Source organism: Sorex fumeus, unplaced genomic scaffold (assembly GCF_029834395.1).
Source record: "Sorex fumeus unplaced genomic scaffold, SorFum_2.1 ptg000043l, whole genome shotgun sequence".
Lineage (NCBI taxonomy): Eukaryota > Metazoa > Chordata > Mammalia > Eulipotyphla > Soricidae > Sorex > Sorex fumeus.
This window is the reverse complement of record NW_026606100.1, coordinates 26159562-26187460: the sequence shown is the minus strand read 5'-3', so window position 1 is coordinate 26187460 and position 27899 is coordinate 26159562. Positions and strand designations below refer to the sequence as shown.

General features: G+C 44.5%; 1 protein-coding gene across 1 annotated transcript in view; it reads left to right on the top strand.

Annotated features, from left to right (window-relative positions):
• TLL2 (tolloid like 2) overlaps positions 1 to 27899 on the top strand; it is a 130140-nt gene that overhangs the window by 47668 nt on the left and 54573 nt on the right. Inside the window, exons 3-6 of the mRNA XM_056120778.1 lie at positions 8240 to 8317; positions 20834 to 20989; positions 22956 to 23073; positions 27385 to 27563. Coding sequence (XP_055976753.1) covers positions 8240 to 8317; positions 20834 to 20989; positions 22956 to 23073; positions 27385 to 27563 — 531 coding nt within the window. The remainder of the gene's footprint in view (positions 1 to 8239; positions 8318 to 20833; positions 20990 to 22955; positions 23074 to 27384; positions 27564 to 27899) is intronic.

Below are 27899 nucleotides of genomic sequence, written 5' to 3'. Positions count from 1 at the left end.
GGAATCCATAATGGATACTGTTTTCTAACTTGCTTTTTTTTTAACTTGTAATATGAACATATTTTCACACTTAATAAAATTCATTCCGAAAAAGTTAAAGGTTACACAGTGTTCCATTGTATCACAATTCATTTCATCATCCCTTTGGGAGATATGGTTGTTACAGTGTCAGTTTATTTATTTATTTTAATTTAATTTTCTTTTTGTTTTTGAGTCACACCCAGCGGTGCTCAGGGGTTATTCCTGGCTCTGTACTCCTGGCAGACTCGGGGGGACCATATGGGATGTCAGGGATCAAGCCCAGGTCGGCTGTGTGCAAAGCAAGTGCCCTATCCACTATTCTATCATTCCAGCTCCTGGTTGGTTTATTATTTAAAATATGAATATTGACATTCGTAGTCTTCATTGTCCATCAGTTCTTTCAGAGAGATGTCTAGAAATTGTATGATGGAGTCCAAATCCATATTGCTGTTTTAAAAGATTTTGATACAGCTTGCTCAATCACCTCATATATACCAATTTATACTCCTCCTACACTGGCAGTGGATGCGAATTCCTGATTTATTTTACACTTGCCAAAACTCAATCACTTCATTAACAAAAGCTGGCAATGATCTTTTAACTCATTTTCCCTTTCCCTTCTGTAGCATTTGAAATTTGGCACAGATATAAAAGTTGCTTTGCACATTGATTGCCTGGTTCATTACTGGAGCAACCTGTTAAAGGGACTTTGCCTTATTTCTCTCTTTCTCTCTCTCTCTCCCTTTCTCTCTCTCTCTCTCTCTGGCTTTGGGGTCACACCCAGTGATGCTCAGGGGTTACTCTTGGCTCTGCACTTAGGAATTGTTCCTGATGGTGCCTGGGGGGACCATATGGAATGCCAAGATTCTAACCCGGATCAGCTGTGTGCAAGGCAAGTGCCCTACCCATTGTACTATCTCTCTAGCCTCTGGGTTTTATTTTTTCTCTCAATGAACAATAAAAACCTTTAGAGGTAGATAGAGCATTTGTTTGGCATGTAGGAAGCCTGAGTTAATTCCCAAGGCATGATGAGTTCCCCTCTGCCGCCCCCAACACCTTCTGGCCTGGTGTGACCCCTGAGTACAGGGCTGGGAGTAGTCTGTAGCCCCTGAGCAACGCTAGGTGTGGCCCCCAAACAAACAAAGAAATGACTATATGAACAAGACCAAAGACCGTGCACGGACTGGTGTGTGCCTACCAGGCTGGCCCCTACCGTGCGTCCTGCCCAGCCCTCGATCGCCATCCTGTTCCTGCTTCTCTTCCCCGGGACTTTCTCATTTACTGCAACTCCCCCTTCCCCAGATAGGCTACTTTTCTCCAACAGACACCCCTATCATCACTGAGATTTTAACTCAAATGTCCTCTGCCGAGGAAGACCTTCCCTGGCTCCCATTGCTCTTTCATAAAACAGTTTTAATTTCTCCAAAGTGCTTAATCCCTTGCGGTATGATCTCATTGTTTATTGTTGATTTTCCTCCCCTCCACTAGAAACAGGAACCCAGTCCGACACTGCCCAAAGCAGGCAGGCAACCAGTATTTCAGCAATCAATGAACTAGCAATAAAGGGATTTCTTTTAGGATCCAGTGCTAGAGGCTTTTATTTTTCCTTTTGTTTAGTACGAAGCAGTTTTTGGTTTTGTCTTGTTTTGGCCACACCTGGTGGTGCTCAGGGCTTACTCCTGACTCTGCACTCAGGATCACTCTTGGCAAGCTCCAAGGGACCATATAGGGTGCCGGGGATTGATGCCAGGTTGGCCGTATGCAAGGCAAGTGCCCTACCCGCTGTGCCGTCATTTGAGCCTAGCAAAGTAGTTTTCTGCCAGACTTACCTCAGCTGGGTCTGAGCTATAAATACAGGTATTACAAAAGTCAGTAGGCATGGGAGCTCAGGCTGTGCAGACTGTCCACTGCAGCATGTGATGGCTCTTAAAGGCTTTAAATGCCAGATTGATTTGGAGAGACTCTACCTCTCCACCCAGTGGCTCTGCATTTTCAGCCATGTCTTAACTGCTCTATACCTCAATTATCCTGTCTGTAAAATGGAAATAATATCCACTTTGAGTTATCTTTGTGTAGATGATGTGTGTAGTGCCTGTAGATAAAAAACAATTAAAAATATACAAGTTATGTGTTTTTAAATTGTTATAACTTCACACCTTTTTGAAATTTGCCCTACAAAATTTGTTTGGCTTCAACGTCAAAGCCGTGTCAATTTGTTCTTTGATGTGATTGTATTTCCAATTTCTTGTTCATGTAAGATTTCAATAAAACTCAAAAGTCTATTAAAAAATAAAAAATACAAGTTATTGTTGTGTTTAAGAAAACAAGAAACAGGTAATATTAGGACCTACAAATGAGGATGGAAGGTAAAAAATGATACAAAGTTTTGTTTATTAATTACCACCATAGTGAATATCAATTCATAATTGCTCTCAATGAGCCTATATTCAAATGAGCAGTATTGATCTGTAGGACTGGCAAACCCATGGCCCTCTGCCTGGCTGGCCTTACATGCGTATAGTTAATATTTCATTAAGGGTGGTGGAGGGGCGTTGTGTGTACATCAATGTCTCATATGATGCATATAATTAAGCCCTTCTTGGGAGCAGAAGAAAATTGGGCTTTCTCAAAGGCAAGCAGCTTGCTCCCAAAGTTGCTAACAGATTGCTTCTTAATTGAACTTGGGAGGTGAATTATATGGTGAATTAGAAATAAAGAACAACTCTGAATTTAGTGAATTGTTCCATAAAGGAAACTGTGGGATTGAATTGCAAATGCTGGATGGAAACATTTCAGCCTGGCCCCATGCATCATGGGCCCTGACCTCTGCAGTGTTTGAGCTAGGGAGCCTGAACAGGCTTCCAGCGCTCTTTTCAAGGCCTGCGGGGCATTATTTCCCAGAGACCAGCTGTAAGCCTGGGTTTCTTATGCAAAGGAGACGTTTGAATAAACCCCTGTGACTAATGAAATCTACAAGGTCCTTGCATAGCCTCTCACTGAAGAGGTAATTAACCAAAGATCAAATACGGGAATATATGTGTTGTTTTCCTTTTTTTCAAATATTTTTGTCATGCAGTCACCCATGGAAAAATATATCCTCACCCCTGAACTCTCCCTCCCCCCGATGGACACAATCTTGCAATCTTGGTCTGCCCAGCTACCTTCCTCTCTGCCTTGTTCTGTGGGGCTCCGGGCACCAAAGTTAGAGCCACAGTCACACCTGTCTTAATCATTTTTTGGTTGTCTTTGATGGAAGCCACGGAGCCCTTTACTGCCTCTGTAATCCTTAAAGCAAAGAGCCAGGCCAGTGGGGAATCATCTCTCAGCAGCTCTGAGCAGAGCCTTGCAAGCACCAGGTTGAGAGCTGGACTCCTGGCACCTCCCAGGGTGCAGAGAGTGACACTGGCAGCTCAGCTGCTGGGGACTCAACGCTGCCAGCAACTTGACCAGCTGGGCAGCGCAGGACAACTGACAAATGTGCTAGGGCCACGGCCCAGGATTGCGCCCCCTGGTGAGCACGTGTGAGCCCCTAGCTGCGGAGCACAGCCCCTGGCTGTCACCTGGGTGAGCACCGGGCCTAAGAGACTGTCACCTCACTGAGCACCGCCTCACCTCCCGCAGCCCTGTGTCTTCATCTGCAAAATGGGGTTTTCGTAGCCTTTTGTTGTTGTTGTCGGGCCTTTATGAGGCTAAAATGACTAAAATCAAGCAAAGATAGCAGTGTGGAACTCAATTTCAGCACATGGGGTAGTGAACTTGGGCCTTGCCGAAATGACAATAAACATGGTTTCTTTTCTTAGATGGGGAATTAGTGCCCAGGGCTTATTTATTTCTGGCTCTGCACTGAAGGATCACTCTTGGTGGGGCTCAGGAGTGCTAAGGAGCAAACTGGTAGCATGCAAGGTAAATTTCTTCTTCTTCTTCTTCTTCTTCTTCTTCTTCTTCTTCTTCTTCTTCTTCTTCTTCTTCTTCTTCTTCTCCTTCTCCTTCTCCTTCTCCTTCTCCTTCTCCTTCTCCTTCTCCTTCTCCTTCTCCTTCTCCTTCCCCTCCTCCTCCTCCTCCTCCACCTCCACCTCCTCCTCCTCCTCCTCCTCCTCCTCCTCCACCTCCTCCTTCTTCTTCTTCCTCTTCCTCCTCCTCCTTCTTCTTTCTCCTCTTCCTCCTCTTCCTCCTCCTCCTCCTCTTTTCCTCCCCCTCCTTCTTTTTCCTCTTCCTCCTCCTCCTCCTTCTTCTTCCTCCTCTTCCTCCTCTTCCCCCTCCTCCATACCCAGCAATGCTCAGGAGTTATTCCTCTGGCTCTGCAATCAGGAATTACTCCTGGTGGTGCTCGGGGGGGACCATATGGGATGCTGGGGATTGAACAGGGGTTGGTCTCATGGAAGGCAAATGCCCTACCCACTGTGATATCGTCCAGTCCCTAAAAAAATTTTTTTATGGAGTTTCTGATATTTACAACATTGTTGATGATGGCTTCCTGTGTACATAATTCCAACACCACACCCATCACCAATATACCCACCTCCTTCCTTCAAGGATCCCAACACACTCCTCCTGCCCCCTGCCCTCCCCTCCACCACACCTACTCGCACACACATACACACAAATTTGGTTGTGTGGATCAGTTTTCCTGTTGGGTAAATGCTGGTTCTGACTTTTCTTCATCTGCTGGGGGGAGGGGAGCCTGATCTCTCCCCTCACCCCAGACCTTTTGGTCCTATGACAACTTCAAGCACTGGGGACCAAGGGAGCTCAGAAGTCCTGACCTGCTGCCTTCTCTCTGACCTTTTTCCTTTCACTGCAGCTTCCAGCCAACCTCTTACCAGACTGGGACATGGGTACCTTTCTGTCCTTTTTCTTTGGACCCCTCTTCTCCTCTTTGATGGGAGCCAAGCAGGCCTCTGTGGCAGGCTCATGTTCTATGGACTCTCCTTTCAAACCCCAGATGCCACAGCCCTCTTTTATACACCACAAAAAAAAAAAGATTGCACATTAGGTTGATCCCATGCAAAGCTGATGCAGTTGCTTTGGGAGACAGTATAGCCTTAAGCACTCATACCACCTGACCCAGGTTTGATTCCTGGCACCACATGGTTCCTGAGCATCACCAGATGCAGCCCTGGAGGCTCCCAGCACTGCCCAGAGACCCAGGTGGTTCCCAAGCATCACTGGATACAGCCCTGGAGACCCCCAGCCCTGTGCTGGCACTACAGGGTCTGAGAAGCATTGCATCCTCTGGTCCTTTCATCGAACGGATGGTCTGGTTGGCCAAGAATCACGAATGGCCCCCCGGCAGACCTTCCGAGCACGGCTCAAGTGGCCCCCCTCTCCCCCACCAAAAAAGCTGGTGTAGATACAAATCTACTTCCTACCCACTGGCTCGCTTTAAGATTTCTTTGAGGGGCTGGAGCGATAGTACAGCAGATAGGGCTTTCGCCTTGCACACGGCCGACCCGGGTTTGATTCCCAGCGTCCCATATGGTCCTCTGAGCACTGCCAGGAGTAATTCCTGAGTGCATGAGCCAGGAGTAATCCCTGTGCATCGCCGGGTATGACCCAAAAAGAAAAAAATATGATTTCTTTGAATAGCCCCCTTGCAGGCCCTGCCCCCTCCAGCCCACTCCTGCCTGCTGACCCCAGGGCCTTCTCTCTCTGGACCCTTCTGTGGCAGGTCCACCTGTCCTCCTGCTGCCAAGCACCCAGGCACCTACACCCAGGCCTTTCCCTGCTGCTTCCTCCCTAGGGGGTGTCTGGCCTTGCTTCCTCTGGCTGGGTTTTGTTTTGTCCCTCACAGGACGACCAGGCACCCCCTTCTTCACACTGCTCCGAGTGGCGCTGACGTGTTCGGCTGCCTGTTTGTTTATCGTGTTCTCCCCTGTCCTCTGACAGCACAGGACTGCCCTGAGGTCAGGGTGGGGTTGCTCAGGGCTGTATCCCGAGGCTGCCGAAACCCCATCTGGCATGTAGCAGGTGTGGGATAAATATTTGTCGCATGAATGAGTGCCTAAACAAACCCATGACCTCACTGGGTCCTCACGGCGGCCCGTTTGACGGACGGAAACTAGGAGCCCCTGAGGTCTTCGGCACCCACCCCTGCTTGGAGCATCTCCAGCCGGGAGCTCCCGCCGCCTCGCTCCACCACGCACCCCACTGCACGGGGCACATTCCTCTCTGGCCTGTGATTTTCAGAGCATCAGGGTTTCCCCTGACCTTTAGCCCAAGAGGAAATGATATCGCAACTGGGAGAATACCCAGGGGGCCCGGAGCTGGCAGCAGCGGCCCCGGCAGCTGCAGGGAGTGTGTGAGTGGATTCCGACTTGGCGGAACGATCCGGAGGAAAAGCCGCAGAAAACGTCAGCGCACGCCTGGCCCGCAGCCCGCAGCACAGGCTCGAGACACAGAGGGGGTTTGCGTGTGGGGATGGACGGGATCTTGGGGTCGGGACACTTGCTGTGGGACCCAGGAGAGGTCACTAGACTTCTCACCGGAAACCATCCTGAGCCCTCAGCTTCCCCCACGGCGCCATCAATTGGTGTCTCAGTTTTCTCCTCTGCAAAGTGGGGTGATGCTTTGCTATAAATGTGCTCAGCAGGGTCCAGCCTGACCTGGTCAGAGCACCACTTGGTGAGCTGCAAGTTTGTAGTCAAATGTAATCAGTTATTTTTCACTGGTGCACAGATTGTGCTCTCTTGCCCTGATGCGGTTTCCTGTATGTATGTAACGGGCTCCCCTGTCCAGTTGCAGGTCATCAGCGCCCCTCCTCATTCTCTCAGCTAGTTTATTGGCTCTCCTGGGACTCTGCCTCCTCCTGCTCTCCCTCCTAGCCCTGCAGGTCTGCCTTCCTGCTCTGGCCTCTTACCTGTCTCCCATTCCCGTCGCTGTCTGCCCCTCCCCATTCTGGGTCTTCTACGTCCTGCCTTCTGTGAGTGAACCCCTTCCCCTCTGCAGGGTCCAGCTCCTCCCCAGGTCACCTCCCCGAGGTGCTTTCTCGAGCTGCTTTAATCACAACCTGCATTTGGTCTTCTTGGCACGGTCCAAACCTGCATGATTTCAGTCCCCGTCGTCCTTCCTCCTGTGTGGGGGCCCCACCTCCCAGTTAGAGAGCATGCACCTGTTTGTCTTGTTCCCTACTGACTCCTTGGTGCCAAGTCCTTGGCCCTGCTGAAGGCAGGTCTAAGAACAGTGGTTGATGTTCTTGGAGGGGACATGTGGCTGAAGGCTACTGGCAAACACAGAGATGTTGCTGGTTTTGAGGTAGTGTCTGCAAGTCTGACTTATAAGGTAAACAGAGCAATTTCTGAAAAGAGGCTCCTTCCAAAGAGGAAGCCAAAAGGTCCTGTGAAGCTGCCACAGCAGTCACTGATCATGTCACACGCTTGGGAGCAGCACCAAGCGCATCCACTTGGGGGACCCCAGAACCAGAATGTTCTATTTGCATTTGGACTTGCCCATCCTCCTTGCTCCTTCCGTCTGTCTCTCCCTCTTTCTCTCGTTGTTTCTCTGTTTTGTTTTTCCAGGTAGCTCTATCTGGTGCATTTCTGGAGGATCCTGAAATCCTAGAGCATCTTGTTACATGTCCACACCCCCCACCTGCCTCGACATTTGCCACCTCCATCCCTCTCCCCTCAGTACTTAATTCTGTTGTTGGTGTCCCTGGTATATTGACACCTGGTATATTGACTGGTATATTGAGTTTCTCTCAATTCCATCTTTTTATCCTACACACCTAGATAAAAATCATTCAATACACATTTTTTCCCTCCTTATTTATTTATTTATTTATTTATTTTGATTCACACAATGCCCTCCAGCTCCTTCCATTTGCTGTGAAAGTCAAAGTTTCATCTTTTCTTCTAGCTGGATAGTATCTCACTGTGTGCAGAGACCACACATGCTTTATTCACTCATCTACCGATGGGCACCCAGCTGCTTCCGTCATTTTGCTCTTATCAATAATGTGGCAACAAATATCGGGCTGGGTGTAGCTGTGTTCCTATTTTTACATGAACCAGAAAGGGGGTTCCTGCATGGTAGGACAGGGCTATCATTAGTTTCTCGAGAAAATTCTATACTGTTTTCCAAAGTGGCTGCACCAATTACATTCCCAGAACTTGGAGTCCCCATATTAACACAGTGTCCAGCATGTGTCTGGTCCTGTCTTGGTGCAAGTGTAAAGAAGGCCTCACATCCTCACTATGTTTTGTCTCTTCTTGTCTTTGAGGTGGGCTGGACGAGCAGCTGCTTGCGAGCTGGCCCAATACCACAGCTGCAAATACCAGCGGAGAAGAAGCTAGAAAAGGTATGTGGGACCACACCGGGCCATTGGGTACTATTTTTTTTAAGGATGTCCCAGATTGCACATAACATAAGTCTTGTCATCTTGACATGTACAGTGTCGTGACAGTAAGCCCCCACACACTGTGCAGCATCTCCGGGATCGATTTCCAGAGCATTTTTATTACTCCTACGGGAAATCCGGTATCTGTGGAATGGTGGCTCCCTTTTTCTCCCTCCCATTTTACCCCTACTCCTTGGCTTTGGGAACCTCTTTTGCAGCAGTTTCTGTGTAGGAACACCCTGGGCTATGGGCATGAGGAAGCTCTTTTACTGTGTGAGGTGGGCAGGTTCCCAGAGAGAGGGATGGAAGGGTAGCTGGCATTCCGTGGCTCGGGGTCTGTGCGGCTCTGTGTTAAATCTGCCATCTGCAGGCTTGACTTTTATTGCTAGTGGTTGGTTTATGCCTTGAGGTCTGGGAGGAAGAACAGGGAGCTTTGGGAAGAGGTGCCTGGCAGAAGGGATGAAGGAAAGCAGACAGGCTGGGGTGCGGGGTAGGACTGTGAGGAAGTACTGATGGCCAGAGTGGGAAACTTAGTTTGTGGTTATATGTTGTGGATGGAGCCTACTTTTGGGGAGTACTTGCCGGGAAGTTCCATCCCTGACTTCAAAACAGCATCCTAAAGTACTCAAAGGGTCCAGCTTGGAAGTAGCTACTGGAGTACCTCGCTTTCAAGGACACTTTCCTGGTTCAGAAACCCATTTTGGAGGGGAGTCTGCAGGACAGAGTGTGGGGTGCAGGCCTCTGTTTGTCCTGCATCCCACAGGACTCTCACTACTGGTAGAACATTTCTTCTTTGCAAATTAACACAGCAATAAGGAATAGGTTTTAAATGGCAAGGCCCTGTGTTTCAGGGAAGTGTATATAAGGATGATGCAGAAATCATTGTTTATGTTTCTGCTTTAGTGTTATTTTATATTTTACACTTACATATGCATATATAGTTTCATACAATCATGCATATCTATATATACATATATAAATTCACATCAATAAAGATGTGATATCATCACATACTTATTTTAGTAGAGTCTCTTCTTCCCCCAACCTTTTTTTGGATCATACCTAGAGGTACTTGGGCTGGAGCAATAGCACAGTGGGTAGGGCGTTTGTCTTACAAGCAGCCAACATGGCCGACCCGAGTTCGATTCCTCCGCCCCTCTCGGAGAGCCCGGCAAGCTATTAAGAGTATCTCGCCTGCACAGCAAAGCCTGGCAAGCTACCCATGATGTATTCGATATGCCAAACTCAGTAATACTTGTCACAATGGAGACATTACTGGGCCTGGTCGAGCAAATCAGTGAACAACGGGAGGATAGTGACAGTGACCTAGAGGCGCTCCGGACATACACTTGGCTCTGTGCTCAGGAATCATTTCTGGCAGTGCTTGGGGGACCATATGCAGTACTGGGGATCAAACCTAGATTGGCCTTATTCCAGGCAAATGCCTTGCCCACTATACTATCATTCTTACCTCCTTTCCCCCTTTAATTTAACCATCTTCCTTATTTTTTCCTCTGTATATTATCCTTCTATCCTACTATCCTTCTATCCATTCCCAGAAATGCATACTAGTGACTTTATATGCAGTCTTCTGTTTTTCCCACATGCACCTACATTCACACACACGCATGTGTAGCCATAGAGGTGTACATGTAGACATGTGAATATACACACTGAATGTTGCTGGGACTGTGTCAGAATCCCCTTTAAGATCCTCATGGGTGGGCCAGAGAGATCAAACAGGTGCTTGCCTTACATAAGGCTGACCTCAGTTTGATCCCCTGCACCACATGTGTTCCCCTGAGCACTGCCAGCATATGACCAGGAGTAGATCCTGAATGCTACAGGGTATGGCCTAACCCCCCCCATCATAAAAAAAAAAAAAAAGATCTGCATGGGTTGTCTTCCCCGACCCTGAGAGTCGCTTCTTTCACTGCTTCCTTCTTATCCGCTCCCCAGCCGTAGACGTCATTTGGGTTTTCAAAGCTTATGAGTTTGTTGGGTTTAAAATGACCCAACAAAATAAAATTGCACCCGCAAAACACACTTGGGTTTGAATCCAGACTCAGTCACGTGGTGGGTCTGACCTATGAAAGTGTTCCCACTCCTTTCTATGAGGACTGGAGAGAATCAGAAATCTTGCTGAAGTAAAGTGCATAGCCAGGTGTTGGGAACATCGAAAGTGCTCAGTGCATGGAGCTCCTCCATTTCTTTCTCTGACCTTCACCTCCAAGACTGTGTTCTCCAGCTCTGGACAAGCATCACCCACCTCTGGACTGGGTTCCCACAGCTGCTCGACAGCTGCACAGAAACACGGTGAAGGACAGGAAGGACCCCGCCTGCTGCAGCCCATTAAATCCTTAAATCCTGCCTCGGGCTGGGTGGTGAATGGTGCTCATAGAGCAGCAAGAGCTCTTCTTGTCGAATTTGGGGGGAGACCCCAGCACTGCTTGGTGCCCCCAGGGCTGTATGCAGCTGTATGCAGCAGGTGGCATAATGATACCCAGGCTTGGGGGCCTCTAGGACCACACCTGAGGGTTCCTGGGGAAGGCAATTGTTAGGGATCAAACTTGGCAAGGTAGCAAGGTGTGTGCTCCACCCCTTTGAGCTTTCTCCTTGGGCTTTCCTCATTTGTTTATTATTTAGTTTGGGGCCATACCCAGCAGTGTGCAGGAATGTCTCTTGGCTTAGTGTCAGGGGTCATTCCTGGCAGTGCTTGGAAAATTATGCAGTGCCAGAGATCAAACCTAAGGCTCTAGTGTGCAAAATCTGCACTCCAGCCCTTTGAGTTATCTCTCCAGTCCTTATTGTTTTGTTTCTTTTTCTTTTTTTTTTTTAAAAAGAAAGAGAATGCCAGCATCCCCACCATGACCCACACCCCTGCCTTTGGCTAACTCCATTGCTCATAGGCCCTGAAATGACCCCGGTTGTTTGAAGAGGATAAAGTCAAGTGTAGGCCAAGACGTCCCCTGGTGTAATAGCAGCAGAGAAGTCTGTGGGAGAAGAGTGAAGGCTGCACCAGCCTAGCCCTCCTGGCCCTCTAGGATAATAACAGGCCCAGTCTGGGATTCCTGGTTGTTTTGGTCTGGATTGAAAATAGAGAACTTATGTCTACTTCAGATTCTCCTTTAAACCCAACCCATCTTTTACTGAATGCCCCTCAGTTCCCCCAGAAAAAGAGACTGCCCTTTGCAGAAGAAAAGACATGAGGGAGCCCAGGAGCCATTGGCCAGCAACAGGTGTGTTTCCTGGCATGCCGTGGTTCCCCCCTCAGCCCTGATGTGTGTGTCCAGCATGTGTGTTGGGGGGGTGTTGAGGACCAGAGACTTGCTTACACAGCAGCCCCCTTGGGAGACCACTTGCTCCAAGGAGTCCCGCAACCCAGAGATGAGGGGTCCACATGCCTTTTAGGACTGATGAGGGGATCAGGGAAGGAAATAGGGGTGGGGCACGGGTGTGCTTCCTGCAGCAGGGGAGCTGGGACTCTGGACTGAGAGGGATTTCTGGGTCCCTGTTCAGAAAAGAGGTTACAGACTTGGTACTGAACAAACAGTAATACAATCTGGTCCTTTTAGAGAATGGGGACCTTGCAGATGTGGGTGCAAACATAATCACTATCATCCCCAAACCCTGCCTGTCCTGCCACCATAAGACCTGGTGTCATGACTGAGCCTCACTTCACTGTCCCCAGACAGAGCACTTTTATCCATTGGACTGTCATCTTGATCCTCACAACTTGCACTGAGCCTTACAGTGACAGGCTCCCTGGAGTTTGTTGTCATTCAGCACACATGACACCACCAGACAGTAGGAAGGAAATATTGGGGTGGAAGAGGTGAATAACTATTTATTTGGAGCCCAAGACCCTCACTCCAAATGCCTTGTGCTCTAGGGCTCTACCATGGCTTTTACACTTCCTGCACTTTCAGATCACCGGGAGAACTTAGAAACAGTACAGATGCTGAGATACCATGCTAAACCAATTGAGTCACAATCTCAGGACAGGGGTTAGATGTCACCATTTTCAAAAAAGCTCCCTGGATGATTCTGTTGAGCTGACTTGGAAAATTGAGGTGCCAAATAACCCTGCCTCCTCTTGGTTAAGAGCCTTCTCTGTAGTCTCTGGATTACTATGGGCAAGGTATGGGCTGCTCATCATGGAGATGACCGGAATAGAGGGCTGGACTGTTCAGATGTTTTTCACCAGCTTTGCAGTGATTGGTTGGCGAACTGAAAATTCACCATTTTACCTTGGGAAGTCTCGCCTGGTCCTGCTTATGGCACAGCTGTTCCTTCAGAGGTCAAGGGACACGAAGAGCTACAAATGCTCTGCTTCTTCAGAGCATAGGGTCCACTCCCAGGGCCAGAGAATTTAAAAGGACTCTTTCCTCCAGCCCACCCTGCCCCCAACATGTTAAATCCTTTCAGATGCCCTGAACTCCTCTTCAAATGCAGGACTCTTGGCCACAATAAATAATTACATCCTTCTATTTGGACTCCGGTTCCAGATAGTAGTAATCCAAGAAAATCCAATAATGACAGTTGCATTAAGATCCTTCTTCCAGGCTAAGCAGAACATCTGTTTAGACATATTTTTAATCGGCAAATGCTTCCTGTGTTGAGTCCTCAGCAAATTAAATTTCTCACTGGACCGAGAGGGAAGCTGTCATTCAATAACCATCTCTGAAAATTACACCCCAGTCTCTTTCCAGGTGCATTTAGGATTTTCCCATGCTGACTCGCTCGCATACCAGCCCTCACAGCCCCGGTCATGTGCCTGTGGAGAGAGTATAGCTTGTTCGAGAAACAAGCTGTGTCTTCCTGTTAGTCCTTCACACAGAAGTATTCCCCCCCCCCCCCCCCCATTCTCCAATGGGGAGTTGGCGGCAGAGGAAAATTAGGAGACTTGTTGAAAACCATATGGGAAATGAATAACAAACTTCCACTTGCTCCATCGCTGCCTGTGATTACTTAAGACGTGATGATTCTCAGGATTAAACATTAAGGGTTTCAGGGCTGCCAGCATTTCAGAGAGGTTTCCGCCACAAAATTGTTTGGACTGTTGGCTTGTTTATTTTTAGAATAACCCATCCATTCCTCAACAAATGCGTTCGGGAGACAAATGTCCTGAATGCTCACCAGCCGCCAGGTCCTGTGCTGGGTGTGATGGGGGAGAAGCCCCCACAGTTCCTCCCCTCGGGAGCATCTAGTTCACGGGGGCAGCTCATGTTTGAAATCTGGAGTTGATTTGCAGTCTAGGCTGGGAGAGCAAGCTCAAATGCGTCTCAAGGCCAGAGCAGGTAACGGTGGGAGTGTGAGTTGGGAGAGCGGGGAACATGCCCCGCCTAGAAGAGCAGGTGCTACTCAGTTCCACGGCGGTTCTAGTGATGGAACCCAAGTCCACTGTTGCTGGATCTTTTCACTTAAACAGCTAACTAGAAAATCTGGATTCTTAGGTGACACCCTTGATTTCCGAAAGTTGACTTCTAAAGATTAACACCCATCCACTCACACTCACACAATGTGAGCCAAAAGAGTCCAGGCCAAACAAAACACATCTGTGGGTTGGGTTTCTTCCAAGACTTGCAAGTATATGACTTCTGATCTAGAAATTCTAGGAGCAAAACAATCATTTTCAGGTTTAAAATGCATTACCTGCCAACTTTCTGGTTCTGGCAAGATGACCAGCTGAACCTTTACACAAAGACAGTATGGTGGAAAAAACAAAAGCCCTCTCCGACCCCACATTAAAAACAGAGTTTAGGCGGAGGATGTGACTCAAGTAGAGCACGTGGCTTGTCTGTGCGAGGAACTGGGTGCAATCACTGGCTCCCGGCAGTGCCTCCCCAGCATCTTAAAGGTGCCCTTGCTGACCGTGAGACCAGTAGTCCCTCAGGTCCATCCACTGAGGGAAGTGGCCCCTGAAACAACAAGAGGAGATGTATGAAAAATACAGAATTAAGCTCCAAGGAAAGAAAGGGAAGTTTCTGCAACCAGAAGAGAGTAGGGATTGCTAAACCACGCAAGATTTAAGTGCAAAGCTTAGGGGTATAAGACTCTGCAGGGGGGCAGTAAAAGTGGATCAGAAGTGAGGGGCTGGGATGAAAGCTTAATGCCCGTGAAATGTTGATAGAAGCACAGATGATGTGACCTTGGTCCCTTATAAGGCAGGAAGAGGAGGGCTGAGGTCTCGCACATAAAATGAGCTCTCAGAAGCAGCCTACTCATTAAGAAAGAAGAAAAACTAGGAAAATGCTTGTCCAGTGAATTGGTGACCAGTGATCCTGCTACCTTTCCTAGGCTCAAAACCTACTCCTCCTACAGATATAAGTCTTCAAATGACATTTTTTGTATATAGGGAAATCTTCAACTTCCAGATTAGCATAAATGTTGATCTAGGATCCATAGATTCCCAGGAACCCTGAAAAAGTGAAAATTCAGGTCAGAATAATGTTTGAGTACTTATGAAATTCCCATTGAAGAACAACAGAAAATCTTTCCTTAAAAAAAAATTCAAATAAAATCACATACAAAATAATAACATAAAAATTTAACCCATGATCATAATTGAAACCCAAGCACAAAAAATTGTAAATCTAAAACTGTAAAAAAAAAATAAAATAAAGGGAAAAAAAAATTTAACCCATGATGGACCTGACAGATCTTATGGGAGGCTAAGGAGCTTGCCTGACTGTGGCAAAAAAAAAAAAAAAAAGAAAAAGAAAAGAAAAGAAAAGAAAAAAGAAACATTAAGTTTGGGACTGGAGAGATAGTAAATTTACCTTCCATGTGATTGATCTCTGTAGGATCCCTCCCTGGCACCGCATTTGGTTCCAGGGAGGGATCCCCCAAGAGTGCATGGACCCCCAAAAGTGATCCTGAGTGTCGAGCCAGGAGTAAGCCATGAGCTGAGCCTGGAGTGGCCCCAAAACAAAACAAGAAATTCCATGAAGGAGAGTTAACAGTTAACAATAAATTATGGGTTTACATAGAGAAATAATAGAACAGAAGCTAAGAAGGATGAGCCAGGGCAAAGACAGCAAAAAACACCTGAACATGTGCAGTTCCAGTACTAGGCAAAATCCACAACCCTCACATTGGATATCCTGGTGGCTCCAGTCGAGCCCGTCCACCACCTGCCAGCGCTGCCTTTCCTCAAGCCCCCTCACACGCCCCAAGAGTTACCCAGGAAAATCAGGCTTTCCCTGCATGAATGCCCTCATACTATGTCTCAAGCAAAATATTCAGGTGCACAACTCCTTGGCCTTAACCCAATTGAAAGCAATAAAGAAGAGAAAGAAGCAAAGGGGAAAGAGAGGCAAACAGAAAAACACTAAAACAAAAGGGAAAATGTCCTGGTATATCAGGAATAAAATAATCAACTATTAAAAGATTTTTAGGTTAAACAAGGGATATATATGTATGTATGTATATACACACACACACATACATACACACACACATACATAGTAGCAGTGCTCAGGGCTTACTCCCAGCTCTGTGCTCAGGGATCACCCTGACAGGGTTTGGTGGGGGCACCATATAGAGTGCCAGGGACTAAACCTGGGTTGACTTCCTGCAAAGCTCTACCCACTATACTATCTCTCCAGTCACCAAGCTATTTACTATTTATAACAGACACACCTAAAGCCTAATTGCATTTATGTATAACTCTCAACAAAATATTAGCAATTTGAAACCAACAACATATGAAAGCAATTATACAAGTATGCAAGGCTGATTCAACTTTTGAAAATGTATAACTTAACCATAGCAACAACGCAGAAGGGAAAAGTCCTATGACCTTATTGGTTGGCACCAAAAACAGCACCTGATAACATCTCACATTTCCTTATGCTTTAAATAAAAAGCAACAACACCTCAAGATTTAGGATTAGCAAGGAGTTATTTAATTTAATAAATAGTATCTACCAAATAGCCCCAGACCTTCCATAATACTGGAAGATGGAGGACTGCGGGCTTCTCCCACCCTCAGGAGCAAGGTCAGGGGATTGACTCTCCTGCTCTTACTTAACACAGTTCTGAAAGTTACAGCTACTTCAGTGAGGCATGAAAAGAAAATTAAAGCCACAGGACTTACAAGGAAGAACAAAATAACTGTTCCTATTTGCGAATGATGTTTGTCAAAGAAACTACAACAAACACCTTCTAGAACTAATAAATGAGTTGACAAAAATGAGGTGAATATAAGACAAACACATGAAGATTTCTTACGTTTTGATCATGAAGAAATGAAAACCTTATAGTGCTGTTTATAATCACTCAAAAATGGAATTATTTCATTGTATGCTGAAAATCTACGGTGTTTCACACTGAAAATTTTACATTACTGATCATGTACATGGATTGTAAGACATAGTAACTATCCAAGATTGATGTATTGGTTTAATGCAATTTCTGTCAAAGTGGAAAAATTTTTGCTAGGCATAGACTAGATTGTTTTCAAATGTTAAGCCTTTTGTGTTAATGTTCTTCTTCTTCTTCTTTATTATTTTTTTTTTTTTTTGCTTTTTGGGGTCACACTCAGTGATGCTCAGGGATTACTTCTGGCTCTGCACTCAGGAATTACTCCTGGCCGTCCTAGGGGAACCATATGGGATGCCAGAAATCAAACCTGGATCAGCCACATGCAAGGCAAACGCCCTACCCACTGTACTATCACTCCAGTCCCTGTGTTAATGTTCTTGTTAGTCGAGATTACTTGGCTTCTACTTTATATTCCCTTTCAATCTGGTGTGCTCCTACTGAGATGTTAGTATTATAGAGTTAGATGATGTCTCTCCAGAAAACCGAGAGTATTTAATGGGGCAGTTTGGCCAGAGGCATGGTGGAAGCTGTTGGTAGGGTGAGAACTTTGCCCAACCCCCTCCCTGAGATTGCTCAGAAGTCTCAGCTGGGACTAGTCAATCTCTTTCAAGATTTATTTATGAGTCTCTGGAACAGGGCCAGTAGATGAGCTTACATGGAGTCAGTGGTGGGATGTGGGTGTCCAGTGTTATTTCTTACAACTTCATGTGAATTATCTCAAAATCTTCTTAAAATTTTCAATTTACAATAACTATTTCATATAGAATAAAAAATACTGAATCTCAATATTATGACCATTGCAAAGCTTGCTTGTATATCTATGCATGTATGTATGTATGTATATTTTCTTTCTTTCTTTCTTTCTTTCTTTCTTTCTTTCTTTCTTTCTCTCTTCCTTTCTTTCTTTTGGGGGAGCCACATTTAATAGTACTCAATGACTACTTCCACTCTGTTCTTGGGGGTCACTCTGAGAGGTGGTCAGGGGACAAAAGATGCTCTGGATGGAAGCTGGGCCTCCCACATGCAAATCATCTGCTTCAGCCCTTCGAACTACTTTCCTGACCCTGGAGGGCTTTTATTTATTTATTCATTTATTTATCGTTTGTTGTAAGAAATACAATTTATTCATAGAACACCTGTTGAATTACTAAAAATATAAAACAATAATGGAACCAAAGAGCTAGTACATTGGGTAGTGCATTTGCCTTGCACATAGTCAATATGAGTTCTATCCCTGGCATTCTATATAGTCCCCTGAACACAACCAAAAATAATTGGAGTAATTCCTGAGTGCATGAACCAGGAGTAACTCTCGTGCATCGCCGGGTATAACCCAAAAAGGGGGAAAAAAAAGTAAAAATGATGTCAGTGCACAATCTCAATTTTTAAGGTTATTTAAAGAATTTTTCTCATAACAAACATAATAAAGAATTAAAATTTCTTTAAAGTAGATTCTGGGACTGGAGCAATAGCACAGCGGGTAGGGTGTTTGCCGTGCACACGGCCAACCCGGGTTCGATTCCCAGCATCCCATATGGTCCCCTGAGCACCGCCAGAGGTAATTCCTGAGTGCAGAGCCAGGAGAAACCCCTGTGCATTGCCGAGTGTGACCCAAAAAGCAAAAGAAAGAAAGAAAGAAAGAAAGAAAGAAAGAAAGAAAGAAAGAAAGAAAGAAAGAAAGATTGATTCTTTGGGCAGCCTATACCGCCAAACATTAATATTGATGCACTTTGTTTCAACATTTAGGACATTTATAAAAGCCAATCAGGTGTGTGAGGCTACAAAGGGAAGCTCACAACATCAAGGAATTAATATCTTAGAGCATGGTTCAGCCATTCATGTCCAGAGGGCCAAGTCTAACTCATCATCTGCTCTCACAATAGTCCTGGAACATAGCCATTTCATTTACGTGTTGTCTAAGGTTGTTTTCACACTGCAGTGTTAGAGCGTTAGAGTGAAATAAAGTGTCAGCCCAATAATAATAATTTTTAACCGAATGACAGAATTAAAGAAAACCCAAATAAGAAGTGGACAAACAATTACTCCAAAAATATATACAAGTCACTAATAAGTACATGAAGAGGTGTTCAACAATATTAGGAAATGTAAACTGCAGTGAGACGCCCCTCAAACTTATTGGGAAGACTGTAACTTAAAAATGGGCACTACCCAATGTTGATGAGAAAGGAGACATTAAATCCTAATAGCTGTTGGAAATATAAAAAGATGGGGCATCTTTGGAAAACGGCCTTCCTATTCCTCATAAAGTTAAATCTAGAGTCACTGTGTGACCCAGAAGGTCCTGGGTCATATACTGTGAGGATCATTCCCAAGAGAATTGAAAACATATAAGTGTGTACGTTAGTGTTTATAATAGTATTATGGTAACTTTTAAGTGGAAATAACCTAAATGTCCATTACTGAGGAATTTTGTTTATGCAAAATGTGGCATACATAACACAGTGGAATATTATTCAGCCATAAAATGGAATGAAGTACTAAATACTAAAACTTGAGTGATTCTTAAGAGCATGTGAGTGAAAAAAGTCAGGCACAAAAGGCCACATTTTATACGATTCCATTTATAGGATACAACCACCATTTATAAGAAACAATTTTAAAAATAAAAATTATATTACTGGTTTCCTGGGAGCAGGAATAGAAGAAATAGGGGAATAACTGCTTATAGACAACGTTTTTTTTTTTTTCTGAAGTGATGAAAATGTGGAATTCCCTGAGGTGATGGGTGCACAAAGTTGTAAATATTCTAAAGCCTACTGTTGTGTACTATAAAAGGTAACTACATGATGTGTGGATTCTGTCTCTTTTAAAGGGGGAAAAAAGCTAGAAAGGAAAAACTGGAGTAGGTGAAAATAGAAAGTAACAACAAATAAAATTAATAAAGTAAAGAAAAATGAAAAGAGGGCTGGCCAGAGAACAGCAGGTAAAGTACTTGCTTTGCCTGCAGCTGAGCTGGCCCAGGATTGATTCCCAGCACCCTGAGCCCACCAGGAGCGATTCCTGAGTCAGAAGTGGGCCCTGAGCACTGCTGGATGTGCCCCTCCCAAACACACAAACAAAACATATGCAAAGGATCAACGAAAGCAAAGAAAGAGTGATTTTTAGAGGAAGCATATAAAAGCTTAAGGATAAATGCCACAAGTGAGACTAATGAGGGGTTCTAAGCAAGAAGACTGAAAACCAAACTGTAGATTGTCAAAATGATTAATCAAATGAATGTTGATTTAATCACTCAGGGCCCCAGGTTAAAGGATTCTATTACTCCAGTCTCTTTTTCTCAGTTTCAGGACGCTTTCTCTTTCTCTCTATTTGCCGAAAGACTGGGGAAGGGCAGAGTGAGGGCATAATGAGGCTCTGCGTGTTCCCGTGTGTATTTTACAAAGCCACATTCTCCCGGCATGCACGTATTGGCTCACTTTGTTGTATTGACTAAGCTCTTCCCAAAAGTTCGTAACATTGATGGTATTTGGTCAAGGCAGGGAGTGATGCGGATTGTTCCTCCTCGTGCTGCTGGCTCGGAGAAGAGAGCACACCCTAACTTGGTTCATCCCAAAGGGCTGTGGTTGTCTGGGCTCACTTGGTTTTCTGGCTCACAGGTTACCCCTGAGCCCTGTGGGGCCTCATTTAAGATCTCCAGAAATATTGCTAGGAATGTAGCTCAACAATAGAAGATTTTTCTTCATGTGTGAGGCCCTGGCCCTGGGTTTAATTCCTGGCACTCCACCCCCCGCCACACACACACACACACACCACAGTCACAGAGGATTGGTGTGAAGAGATAAATCTGCACAATTTCTGTGTGAGAGCCCCGTGGTTGATCCCTGGCACTGCATGGTCCCCCGAGCATCACTGGCTTGTGGTCTCCATAAATAGATAAATACACAAACAATGTTTCTGACAACCCAGACATACTCCTCTCAGCCCTTGTGCATTTACTCTTGCACCATTGGAGAGTTGTCTTTACTCTTGACAACTTCCTCCCAGGGTTCAAAACTCCGAACATACCAAGGACCCCCTTTAGAACACAAATTTGTAAATAGATCCCTTTGGTGACTTGATGATTGCCTTCCCCATCACGTGCAGAAAAATTATAAAGGTAGTATCAATGGTGGTGTCACTGTTTTGCAGATGACAAGGAGAACATCATGCTCCCACAGAGCTCAGGGACCTCCTATGCCAGAGCGGCCACCTCTTCGCCCCGGGTCCGAAGAGCCACAACCGCGAGGATTGAGAGGATATGGCCTGGAGGGGTGATCCCCTATGTCATCGGCGGGAACTTCACTGGTCAGTAACCCGGGAGGACACCTCCTCTGGGGCAGGGTGCTTCGCGTCTCAAGATTGACAGTTTCCCCACCCACCCCTCCCCGAAAGGACTGAGAAAGCTGAACAGGGGCCTGGGGCCATAGGAGTCCCACCTGCTCATATCCCTTGTGCCTACAGAACCAGTACTCTAGGCTGGAGAATCCTCAGGCTGATGTGCCTGAGAGAGGTTGGTGTGGGGGGCAGCATCTGCCCTACAAGCTGCCAACCCAAGATCAATACCCAGCACCACATATGGGTTCTGGTGTAATCACTAGGAGTGATTACTAAGCATAGAACCAGGACTAAGCCCCGAGTATAGCCAGGAGTGGGTCAGTCACCACTGCCCCTATCCCAAAACAAGCTGTTGGAGGTTCAGCTTCAGAGAAAGTCACTTATTTCCACATGTTAGCAATGTGGACTATAAGGTCTCACCCTGGCTTCAGCCCTTACCAGTAGGACACACTTTGACAAGTGAACCTCTCCTGTCTAGTTTCCTCTGGGGCCTATGGAGATAATAATCCTTTCTACCCATATGGTTGAGTTGAGAATGTAACTTAGGTGCGTTAATTTAGACCTCAAACTTTTTTGGCCTACTGTCATTTTTATAGGAACAAATAAAAGAGTGATTCAATGACCCTGCAAAGCTCCTGGTCAAGTGAGCAGACAAAGGATTGCTGCCACCTGTCTGGAGCATTCTAGCACCCTGGGGAGCGGTGACATCACCGACTTTGGGCAACACTGACTTAGATAAAGGGCTTAGAGTAATGTCTGGTGCATAGTAATTGGGCACGATTTTCTATTTGGAACATTATCTTTATTACTTTCAGTTAGAGTTATTTCTTTGACAGGTGGTGTTTAGAGACTACTCCGTCTCTTTGCTGGGGTGAGAAAGTTTGTTTCTGGGGATTCTTGGGGGACCATGGCGTCCTGGGGATTTGAGCCAGGGCATGCAAAGCAATTGTCTTAACCCCTATAATAATCTCTCTGGTCCAAAATATAGTATTATTTAGTTTCCTTTAGTACAGATGTCACTAACGGATGAAAAACCCTGACCTTGACCTCTGATATCCTCCATACCCTAATCAGAGAGGTAGGATATGCCCACATAAAAGTTACTATTATTCTTTGATATCTTAACAGTACTCTTCCAATCTGCTCAGTTTTCTTACCCAGAGATTATGTAACCTTCATCAAAATGAATTAATTTTATATAAAGAATTTGGTACAGAGATTTTATGCTACGCTATAAATGAGCAGGATCACTGTTCTTGGTATAAACAATGGAAAATACAGGTGCCAGAGAGTGGAATGCAGTGCTGGTGAGCGCCTTCCAAAACTTAAGATTGCCAAATTAAATAACCTGAGATGTTTATTTATTTATTTATTTATTTAAATTCAGAGAAGAACTTCTAATACAGAAGAAAAATTAGGAAGCCCGGGACATTTTCAAAGTGAATGGTACCCTCTTTTATTATTATTATTATTATTATTACTTTTTAACTTGTGGGCTATACTCTTTAGGTTTTGGTAACTTAGGAAAGGTGGGTGGTATTCTTAGCAAGGGAAACCCTTCTTTTTTGTGACTTCCTATTCTGGATTACCAAAGTATGCTCTTTTTGATCACTAGAGCAAGTTTTGTCCTGAGCCTGCGTGTCTTGAAACATCATAGGAAGGGGGCCAGGGAGATAGCTCAGGGATGGCCCGAGCCTGACCCCCGTGCCTTGTGCCCTCTCTCCTCCAAGCACTACTGGATGTGGCCCTAGTGACCCCCAGTGTAGATGGGCCCATGCCACTTCACGTGTCTGGGTTCTAGTCTTGAATTGTCCAGTTCCTGTTGCAGGAGATTTGCACCCCCCGTCTCCCAAGCACCTCTTGGAAGCAACCCCCCCAAAATCAAAGGAAGGCATGGTTCCTTGAACAGAACGATGAGCTGGCCATGTTGTTTCAGGAAGTCAGAGAGCCATCTTTAAGCAGGCCATGAGACACTGGGAGAAGCACACCTGTGTGACCTTTATAGAGAGGACGGATGAAGAAAGCTTTATCGTGTTCAGCTACAGAACCTGTGGGTAAGTGCAAGCAAGGCCACCTCTGCCGAGTCAGAGGCAGGTGCGTCCAATGCCTGGAGTCTTCAGTTCTCTCTGTAAAGTAAATGTGGAGGAGAAAACTCCTCTCGCCCTGGATGAGCTCACAGTCTGGTGGCAACGCTGTGATCAGGGCTCTAGCAGAACAAAGGCCTAGATCTCCCCTCACTGGAGCACATGAGGGAGTTAGGGGGGGTTCAAATAGGGAAGTGCTTTCAAGCCAGTGTGGAGTCGGTGACCACATATAGATACAGTGAAGCCACAAGAGTCTTAGTGATGAATGTACATAGGTAGATGCCTGCATGCAATTTTATGGGTTCCAAAAATTTACAGGCTCCATCGCCCCCCCCTCAATACTTGAAGCAGTAGTAATGTCCCAGGCAAATGGTGTTAAAAAGAAAGCTATGGTGACAATTACAGTTATAGAAAAGGTTTTCTGTTTTGTCAGTTTTATTTTTCAAGTCAGAGTGTTTTTTTTAAGGTGAGATACTTTATAATGAGAAATAGTACATGCTATGGTGCGAATATAACTGTCATAACTCTTTATGCACCAAATAGCATAGCATTAATAGTCATAAAACAAGCCCTAGGGAATTCAAAGGGAAATTGACAGAAACACCAGCAGCAGGAGATTTGATTTTTCAACCCAAGTAGATCAATGTCAGGTTGACCAAAAAAATAAATGGAAGTTTGTAGAGGGTTTGATAAACATAACTAATAGAATTTATTTTATGGGTTTGTCATATTCTATCATCTAATAACATATCTTTTTAAAAAGTTCATATTGAAAGTTTATAGCCCTTGACAACCTATTAAATACTAAGACACCTCAATGAATTCTAAAGGGCAGAAATAGCATTTAGGTATTCTGTGGTTGCAAAGCAATGAAAGTGTACATAAGAAGAAAAAAGAAAAAAGAAGCACCTCTCTTATACCTGAGAGTTAAATCTTTCTTTTTAAACCTCTTAGGTCATAAACGAATGGGGACTAAATGACAAGCTGTCTAGATAATAAAAGTTCTAAAATTTAGAATGAAAGAGAAATATCCAAAGATTTGTCCAAGTGAATTAAGGCCAATAATGAAATACTCAATGTAAAAAATTTGACAAAACTAAGTAAATAAATACATAAAACGATCATCCCAATGAAGATAAATCTAGCCAGAGCATAAGATTATAGACAAAATAACACATGGGAAAACTAATAAATTCTAGGGTGAACTTTTTGACTAATCAAAGCAAAGCATTTTAAGTGTAAAAGAGTAATATTAATACTATCGTAAACCATGATGCCTCAATTAAAATAAACTCCAAAGGAAAAGACAAACTATTTGTTAGTTGAAGACCCAAAAAAGTGACAATGCAGAAACATACAAAGTCAGAAAGAAAGGAAAAGGAGAAAAATAGAGTTGGTGGTGTGGCTCAGAGGTAAAGTCCATGCTTTGATTATATGAGATTCTAGGGCTAGGAAAAATAAAAGAAAGTAAGGAAAGAAGAAAGGGAGAGAGGGAGGGAGAAGGAAGGGAGGAAGGGAGGGAGGAAGGGAGGGAGGGAGAAGATCCATTAGAATTCAAAATGTATTTTTTAAAACTCTAGGACAAAAATTGTGGATATCTGAATAATGTGAATGACTCCAAGGTAAACATGAAGTGCTAGCATAGGCCAGTAACTTTGAAAGAAATTGAAAAATTGAGGAGATAAGAGCCTCTCTCCCTAAAGCACCCGTTCCACAATTTCACAGTTGAATTCTTCTAAACCATCATCAGAAATAGATGATCTGGTACTGTTTATGTATTTTAGAGCGTAGTAAAAGAACTCTTCCTTCCAAATTACTTTCAGTGGACGGTTATGTCATTGCTACCCACAAATGATAAAGATGGCCCACTGAGAAGAAAAAATATGGACTTTTCTAATTTATGTATTGTCATACAAAAGCCTGGGCAAGGTGTTAGCATGTACGAGAATAGAAGAGTGGGCTGCCAAGATAGTTTACCTAAGTGATACAGAATGACTTCATATTTGGAAATCTTTTCACCTGATTTACTATATTGATACAAAAGTGGGGGGAAGCCATTATCATACCTCAAGAAATGTTAAAGTGGTATCAACAGCATTTAATATGTATTTTGTGTTTTTTAAAAAGTAGCCAACCCATATGACCCATATACCTGCCTTGCATGCAACTGACCCAGGTTTGATCCTGGCATCATATATGGTCTCCTTAGCCCCACCAGTAGTGATCCCTGAGTGCAGAGACAGGAGTAAGCCCTGGGAATCAACAGATGTGGCCTTCCAAAATACAAAAAAAAAATTTAAAAAAGGAGGAGAAGGAAGAGAAGGAGTTTCTAACTGGAATTATACTTTACATCTTCCCCAAAATGCAAAACCATTTATTTGAAAAGAACACAACACACCTGTGCTCACTGCAGCACTAATTTCAGCAGCCAAGATATGTAAGCAACCCAATATCCAACAACTGATGAATAGATAAAGAAGTTGTGGTTTATATACACAGTAGGATACTACAGCTATAAGAAAAGATGAAATTGTGCAGTTGACTTCAACTTGGATGGAACTAGAGTTAACTCTGTGTTAACTATAAGTCAGAGGAAAAAAGAAAAGTACAGTGTGGGATCACTCATCTTGTGGTTTATAGGAATGAGAAACTTGACAATACTGAATTTTGATAAAATTACCTTGGGCTATACCTTGGGCTATAAAGCTGAGATTACCATGCAGTGGGGCATGTGGCAGGAAGACTGATGAGGATCACTAGAAGGATTAGAAGTGGTGGAGGATTCTGGGAACTTTGATGGTGGTGAAGATGCAATCACTGTACATCAGAACCATAAAGACAAGTACTTTTCTAACCATGTTACCTAAACTCAAATTTAAAAAATATATCTAAGTAGCACAAACATTGATTCCTCCACCCATCTCGGAGAGCCCAGTGAGCTACCGAGAGTATTTCGCCTGTACAGCAAAGACTGGCAAGCTACCCATGATGTATTCAATATGCCAAACACAGTAACAAGTCTCACAATGTTATTGGGCCCGCTCGAGCAAATCGATGAACAATGGGAGGACAGTGACAGTGACAGTGGTTTGGGGAACCACACGTTTTTGGTGCTTGGGGCCTACTCCTGCTTCTGTGCTCAGGGGTCACTTCAGGGAGTGCTGGGAGAAGTATATGTGTTGCTGGAAATAAAAACCAGGTGGATCACATGTAGGAAATATAAACTTACAATTCCAGAGAAATAGTACAGTAAAATACCTGCCTTGCATGCAACTGACCCAGGTTTGATCCTGGCATCACATATGGTCCCCTTAACCCCACCAGTAGTGATCCCTGAGTGCAGAGTCAGGAGTAAGCCCTGAGAATCAACAGATGTGGCCTTCCAAAATACAAAAAAAAAAAAAAGAAGAAGAATTAAAAAGATGGAGAAGGAAGAGGAGGAGTTTCTAACTGGAATATTGTTAGGTAGTTCATTGCAGAACAGTAGAAAGGAACAAGACTTTCCACTTGACTTTCCAGTGGATTTTACTTTAGTCTGGGAATATAAATGACTTTTTAAGCAAGAAAAAAGACAATAAAGACATTCCTTTACAGTTTTAAATATATATAGTAAAACAAACATCAAAACAGTACCACAAAAAGTCAAAAGAGAAAAAAAATGAGAAAAAATTTGCAACATATTAACAATCAAGACTTATTCCCCTAAATTATGAAAGATTCTTACAAAATGATAAGAAAAAAATGGACAGCACAAAAGAAAATATGGATGCATGCAAGAAAAATAAAAGATTCAGATGTCATATAAAAACACAATAAAACTAGTCTCAATACTCAGAATTACTATTTTTCAACTATCTAGTTAGCTAAAATAGTTTTATAAAGCCAATGTTAAACAGATTATATTTTGAAAGGCATCAAAACTCTCATATCTGGCAGAAAGTCACTGCCTCCATCCTCTCTCTCCTCATCAGCAGAGCTGGTCAGACATAGATTTGGATTTGGGGATGGGAGCTGGAATAGGGTGTGTGTTGTCTTTCGGTCAAAGAGACCATATCTTTCTCAAGTGGGCCCAAAACTACCTCCAAAAAATCTGCCTATCATTTTTAGAGGAAATGTTTCCACTGGAAAGGAAGTTAAGCAATAATAGAGCTTTAAGAGATAAAAATCTGTGTTTGTTTTACACACACACACACACACACACACACACAAACACACACACTGGGGAGGGGCATTTAACTACTGTCTAGACCCGCTCACCTGGGTGTTTCTGCCATTTTCCAGCTGCTGTTCCTATGTTGGGCGCCGAGGAGGAGGCCCACAGGCCATATCCATTGGGAAAAACTGTGACAAATTTGGCATTGTGGCACATGAACTAGGCCATGTGGTTGGGTTCTGGCATGAACACACCCGGCCGGATCGAGATCAGCATGTCACCATCATCAGAGAAAACATCCAGCCAGGTAAGGATTCTCAGCGGCATTTGGAATCCACTAGGAAGGTGGCATCTGTTGGGAGTGGAGACAGCAGCAGCCCTGGGCCAGTGTGGGTACCTGCACTGCCCCGTCCACGTGAGGCCACTCCTGGGGAAGCATCTCCCAAAGCCTGGAGGCTAGAGCAGAACTGGATTGGCTTCCCAGTAGATTGGATTGACTTTCCAGTAGATTTCATTGCAAAAGACAATAAAATCCATTTCCTAAAGGGAGCAGAATCTCCCAGAACACAGTAGCAGCATCAAAACTGATAAGCTAAAAAATCAAGTGTTCTGGCTATATATATATATATTTTTCTTGCTTAAA